Genomic DNA, 6,913 nt, shown 5'->3' on the forward strand with positions numbered 1-6,913 from the left:
TAAAAAAATAAAATAAAATAGCACTAGTGTCTGATTTTAAAAAAGAAAAAAGGAATGTTTCTGAGTTTGGCCTCGTCATCCTCTGAACATGAGGAACTCAGGACGAACTGCAGCTATTTACTTTATTATCAGTAACCCCATAAGGGATCAATAATAGGTAACTGCTTCAGTCCCCTGTGGAAATAAATGATGTAGTTTTAGATGTAGATTATTTTTAGATTGTCTAATTTCTGAGCACAACATATATTCGTCCTCTATGAGAGGAATACGTAGATAAATGGAAGCTGCAAATATTTGGCTCCTTTGCATTAAGGCAACGACACACCACTCTGACATCAAAAGAACTACTGGCAGGCAACCAAGGCAGCCAACTGTGTCTGGGCTGAAACATTCACCGAACACGGGTCACACAGATGTCTGTATCTTCAAACCTCCTCAGTTAACCGTTATGATTCTTTATTGATGCAAAATAATCAGAAGCAGCCGGAAATACTAAAGCAGATATGCTAGCGATCTACGCGCATTGTTACATTTCTGGGATGTGCATGTCAGCTACGTCAGAGCTCGATCCATGTAGGCTGTGTGGAGGTGTTAGTGTCTACGCCGTAGCCTCTGCGTCAATTTAACACTGAAGCACTTAACTGCAAGTTAAAAAGAAAACTGCGAAAATGCTTTATAGAAGAGATGTCATTGGTCTCTAAAATGTATTTTTGTTACATAACATCCCCAGTCTGTCCGTGAAGGTTCTTAGTTATTCAGGTCATGGTATTTATAAAGCTAAAACAAAGACTTTTCAACGTTTCTTGTGGATGTTCTGCCACTTTTAGTCGGGTTGCGTCATCAGTTTGTCTTCTGTGAGGTAGTCTAGGTCCCGTGGGAACACCTGTGGGTGGTCTCCACCTGAAACTCACTCGACTAGAGTCTGGTAATGACCAGGAACTCACCTGTGATTGGAACAATGTTTTCCTTATGAAAAAGTCCCAACCATTTATTTAGAACTGAAAAAGCTACTTGGATGAGTGAAGAAACATCGTCAGGAAAAAGTACCGTTGCCTTTGCATTAGCTTCGCTTTTTTTTTGGATAAGAGCCTCATTTACATTTTATAGGGTTTCATTTTTTGGCATACCAGGCCTTTGGGGTGCACTAGTTTTAAGTTCTCTTCATGTGGTAATATGCAAGTCCTGTAATTTACTTTCCGTAACTACTGTCCAGTGACTTAAACCTGCTCTGACACATCACCTCTTGCCTCCCCAGGTGATTTTGATCTCCAGCAGGTGAAAAAATCCACTTATTTCTTCAGCTGAGAGGCTTGTGGGGGCGAGCCGGCCGAAAGAGATGAGTGGAATTGACAGAGTGCAGCGGGGAGGCAGCAGGCCCCAGGATCCCAACCGGCTTTGTCTCCCACGGACATGAGGACATTGATCCAAACGCGCCTTGCCTGCCCTCCTGGTCCACGGACCGGCTGGAGCTGCTGGAGGCGTTCACACGCAGTGAACTCGCCTGATTAACTGACTAGTAGACTGATGGAAAGGAGGGAGGGGAAGTTGTCCAGGCGAAAAATGAGGGAATCACCACTGGATGGGAACGCTCAGACTTCAATCACAGGAAAATACCTCTTATAGTGAATGTAAAGGTGTGTGTGAGTGTGTGTGTTCATCACTCAGAAACACTTTCGGGGTCGGACTATAATGTCTACTAATATTTGGTGGTGTATGTGTGTGCGCAGTATCATGGACCTCCACAGAGCTGACTCTGCTACCGTCATCACAACAGAATGACAGGACGCTCTCTGACCGCGTTCAAACATTTCAACTTTTTTCTAAAGAACTTTAATGAAGAGACGTTTTTAGAGAAAATTAACGATGTTTATTTATTTCGAAAAGTGGGTTCAGGACTCTGAGGGAAAATGAGCGCAGTGAAAAGTGGAAAAGTCTCTGAGAGAGCGTCGTGACCCAGGGTGCTCTTGATTGTTAATTTCTTGGAATAACTACGCACTTGACCTGTAATAAATGTGTTTCTTAAAATGGCTCCACATTCATTTGATTCAAAGAAACATCTGGTATTCTCGGTGTGCTTAACTACGATGAATGAGGCAGTTATTTAGTCATATTTGAACATTTCAAACCCTTTGTGTGTCGCAAGATGAAGGCCTCCATCTCACGCGCACCACAAAGGGTTGGCAGGCTTCACTAATCAACTGGGATCTTATTTTTCTGGACCAGTGCCTCATCTGGAAGTAAAAATAGCTGAAGTGCTATCTGATCATTGCTGGAAATGTTACAGCAGTAGCAGACAAAAGGTGCCGGTGATGTTCAAAGGCAAACGTAGGCTCAGCCAAACAAACAAAGCTGGTTGAGTGACAACGTAATGAAATGGAAATGATCTTCAAGGGGGCATAAATAGCGTGCTGATGAGACCGTACGTTTTCACATGATTTGCATGGTAACGTGCGCTCTTCATATTTTGACGTGCATGAGAGGCAACCTGCGACTTTGATCCATTATTTTATTATTCATTAAATCTGCTAGATTGATTTGACAGTGAAACCTTTTAGCTTTTTGCCGCCGAATAAAATTGCCAAACTACAGATAGTTTACGAGTAAGCTTGATCACAAACTTATTTCCTTTCAGATTAAAATGACTGTAAGATAAAAAACTAACCCAGTCAAGAGAAAAGGAGAAATAAACTTACCTGTTTTGGAGCTAATAATGCTAAGCAAAGCTAGCTGGTTTTTAAATGTGTTTCTGTGATCGAAACACAAGAAGACAACTGAAACCCTTTGTCAAACACCTGTTTCTGTCAGGGTTTCTGAAAACTTCTGATCAGATTTCTTTACTGCCAGAGGGTCAACGTTGCCATGTCAGACTGTTGCCAGACATCCACCAGGTTGGTTTTGCACCAGCTAGCAAAGATAACGTTCCAAGAATAAATCCATGTCTGCTCATTTGACTTGATGTATTTTCCTGTTATCTTGTGGGATTTCGGACAGATTTTTCATTTTCTATGCAACCTAATGTTGCAGAAGTTCACTTGGTAATTATTATCTTCAGTCATACTCAATTTTCACTAATGCAATTAAATGTTGCCATGATACGAATTGAATTCAGACAATACAAACCATGTGAGATTTTATGATGGAAACTTAGCGAAAGAGACCATTTCAGTTTTGTAGTCCTCACATCTCCACACTGAAGTTTACTATAGTAAATTTCCTATTTTTAAAAAACAACAACAACGAAGACTGCTACTGAACTAGCTTTCTTCTTTACACCAGACCAAGCCAAGGTTTCCTTCCAGCAGGCATCGACCCAGCACCCATCTCCTCTGCGTCAAGGACGGAGCTCTCTCCTGTAAAGTGCTCTTAGGATCACACATACTTAACACGCATCACATTTCACAACACAGCTGCCTGGAAAAAAAAAAAAAAGACTGAGCTCCACATCAAGAAATGGTCATGACGGACTGGTGTGGAGCTGAAGCTGTAAGTGGCTCAGTCAATAGACGTGACTCACACCAGATGGAGGGTGGAAAGAATAGACTTTTAAATGTTCGCTCTACAACGCTTAAAATGGTAGAACATGCAGCAGGTCAGTGCGGAGGAGGAGGTCAGGGTACGTCTGTTTTTTTTTTTTTTTGTTGTTCTTTTTTGTTGAGATGTGCCCGTGTTGTTCAGAGTAAACAGTTGACTTGGGCTGAGGGAGTACACAGGATGTTTTAGACGTCCTCACAGCAGATTGAGGTTGTGGCTTGATGGGCCTGTCTCCGTCCACCTGGGATGATCCCAAGGATGTTTAGTCTTAGATCTCCGAGCTCTGTCTCTGCAGCCTCCAATAATGGAACACATCCTGTAGCAGGAAATGGTCACATGGCTTCCATTACCGGCCCTCTCCAGAGATCGACCCTTCTTGTTGATTATGATTTTGTGTGTGAGAAACGTATAGTGGCGGCCTCCGCTCAGATGCTTCTCCTGAGAACTGAATGTTATTCGCTTACCTTTTAAAGAGTTCACACATGAACACTGTGCGGCCCTTTTACAGTATCTGAAACATCCCCTGACACTAATTTGCTTGTTGGCTGATTGATTCTCACAGCTATAAAGTCTCATGACCTGTGTCTAATATAAACTCAATCCACCCTAGTCTAGTTTTGTTGTTACCACTGTCCCATTATGTCACTGACACCTCCTGTACTACACTTATATCACAAGCAAGTAAAAACAGAAGGTTTTATTATATAAAGTGAATTTATAAATGTAATTTCTCTATTATTTAAGACAGAATATAAATCAAGCACCTGGACATACTATGTTACAATGTAATGTTTTGTGGAGAAGATCTTGTTTGTAGATAATTCCATCCAACTACAAATTGAAAAGAAGAAAAAGTATAAAGAGTAAATATATTAACAAAACATATTTACAGACTGCGTCAAGTTTTAAGCAACTAACTACTGTGATGAAGAATAACTCCATGTTAATTAAAATACTGGAGTTGCATCAGCCACAACATTAAAACCGGGAGAAATAAATAACACTGATCATCATGTGACAATTCAATGTTCTGCTGGGAAACTTAGCATTTATGTGGATGTTACTTTGACATGTACCACCCACCTAGACCAGACCAGACACCCCCACCCCATAGTAATGACACTCCTTGATGGCAGCAGCCATCCCCAGCAGGATGCAGCCTGACACGCACACACACACACAGGAACAACTTAACTTGAAAATGAAAACGCGAACATGAAAATCAGCACAAGGTGTTGACCTGACATGTCTTGTGCACCATTAGTTTTTCTTGTCCCTTGTTGCCATACCAGTCCTTTGTTTCTGGTTAGTCTGTCTGTTAATCCTACATTAGGTCTAGGAAGGTCTGTCCTTCCTGCTGCTGTTAGGCTCCACAATGAACACTGATAATATGTGCAATATTATCACCCCACAAGGTCTAAATACTCCCATCGTTTCACTACTCACTCTGTACTGTGTACAGTCTGTTTGCAATGTAATACTTTTTGTTGCCATTCAATACCTTAGGTCTGTCGTACAATATTCACTCCTACAATACCTACAATACTTACAATCCTATCACTTCATGCTGCAATCCATTACTTACTTACTGTGCAATACGGTGCAATATTCAGCAGTAGTTCTCTGTTTTGCAATTGCTTTCAGTTTGTCATGCAATACTTTGTGTTACAATCCAATTACTTTCTGTTGCAATTCACTACTTTTGGTATATGCCAATACCTGTACATAGTTTATTCTATTCTACTTTTTTAATCTTATTACTTATTACTTTACTTTTCTGCACTATACATGCTGTTGCAAATTGCAATTTCCCCACTGAGGGACAAATAATGTTTTTTCTATTTCTGTTCTATTCTATTAACCTGTTGTTCTTCATGTTTCTAACTCCTTGTCTTTTTGACACCTTTTTAGGGAATTTTGTTGGACTACCTTTTTTCTTGGAGTTTGGACTGCTTGTATTACCTTGCCTTAGTGTTGCAGCAGCTTTATTATACAAGTGTTGTTTCTTGTTCTTGTAGTTCCTTTCTGCTACACGTGACATTTATACCATTAACTACACTCTTAACAATCGTCCTTTTTTTTGTTAAAAATATGAAAACAGTAGGCATTTGGGTTGGTCAGATCTTAGTGTGACAACATGGTGAAGGACATAGTGTAGTGATTCAAATGATATGAGTTCTCTTAAAGATGACTGAACAGGAAGTGGAAACGGTCCCTGATGCTGATTGTCAGAACAGTTATATTCAGCGTTTGAAACATGATGATAATAACTTGGGATGAACGGGATGATGCTACTCAAAAAGCAAAGGCAGAATTTATTAATTGAAGTCATACATATGACATACATGTTTGTATATGTCATCGTATTTTGTTGAGATGTTTGTGTCATCTTTAAACCATTAACACCTGTGATTTGAATCTATAATGTAAGTGTCCTGAAAGTAAAAAAAAAAAAAAAGAAAAGAAAAGGATAGCCTGTGACTCAGTGCGTAGCTCTGCTGGGCTCTTCCATTTCTGTGAGGCGTTACTGGCAGCTTACTGTTGGCAGCTACATGCGAGTTAAGTGGAGGCTCTAAATTGGTCATAAGTGTGGGTCTGTTATGGGTGTTTCCCTGTCTCACACTCAAAGCATGCTGGGATACTTTCCAGCCAGCCCACCATGGCCAGTAAATCCAAGTAAGATGTTTTATTCAATTAATAAAAACTGCTCCTTTGAAAAAAAAAAACTGCTCCATTAATCATGATAAATATTTAATAAGGCCTACACACTAAACTATACAGGACCTTTAATGACATGTTTGCTGATAAGATACATGAATGTGTCACATGTCACCTAATGACGTCACCTGCACAAGTGTGTTTATCACATCAGACAGCGGTGTGGGGCTTTTAGGAAGCTCTTTATTCGGGCTCATGAGAAAGAGGACACTATGGACGTGTTGGCTGCTATCTATCAGGCATGCCAGAGCTGGAAGCCACTTTTTGATAGCCTCACCACTCACTCTCACAGACAGGACTTTGATTTCCCAGCCAGACTCCTGGGCTCCCCCCAGTCTATCTCCTGCCCCGTGGTGTCGTGAGTGTCCGGCACTCAGCGGCGCTGGCAGGGAGCACAGTGTGCAGACTGGAGGGAGCACAGAGTTCTCTGTGAAGAGGGAGCACCAGGGTTTGGCAGACAGAGACAGGTGGTAGACTACAGAGCTGGCAGGTGTGTGTGTGTGTGTGTGTGACTGCATGTGTGTCAGGTACGTCAGTGTGAGTTGGCCCAACCTTTATTTCGACAGGTTGTAGTGATGGCTTGATTAACAACCATCAGATCCAGGCAGCACACACACACACACATCTTATGCCTGATGCAGCAATGCGCACACACATTTTGGCC

At 41.3% G+C, this 6,913-nt stretch overlaps 1 protein-coding gene across 1 annotated transcript in view; it reads left to right on the forward strand.

The window, feature by feature from the left end:
- polrmt (polymerase (RNA) mitochondrial (DNA directed)) overlaps positions 1–2,025 on the forward strand; it is a 43,183-nt gene extending 41,158 nt beyond the window's left edge. Inside the window, exon 21 of the mRNA XM_047588056.1 lies at positions 1,256–2,025. Within this exon, the coding sequence (XP_047444012.1) occupies positions 1,256–1,305 (50 nt within the window). The 3' untranslated portion in view covers positions 1,306–2,025. The remainder of the gene's footprint in view (positions 1–1,255) is intronic.
- Positions 2,026–6,913: the final 4,888 nt, after the last annotated feature.

The sequence above is a fragment of the Mugil cephalus genome, chromosome 6 (assembly GCF_022458985.1).
Source record: "Mugil cephalus isolate CIBA_MC_2020 chromosome 6, CIBA_Mcephalus_1.1, whole genome shotgun sequence".
NCBI lineage: Eukaryota > Metazoa > Chordata > Actinopteri > Mugiliformes > Mugilidae > Mugil > Mugil cephalus.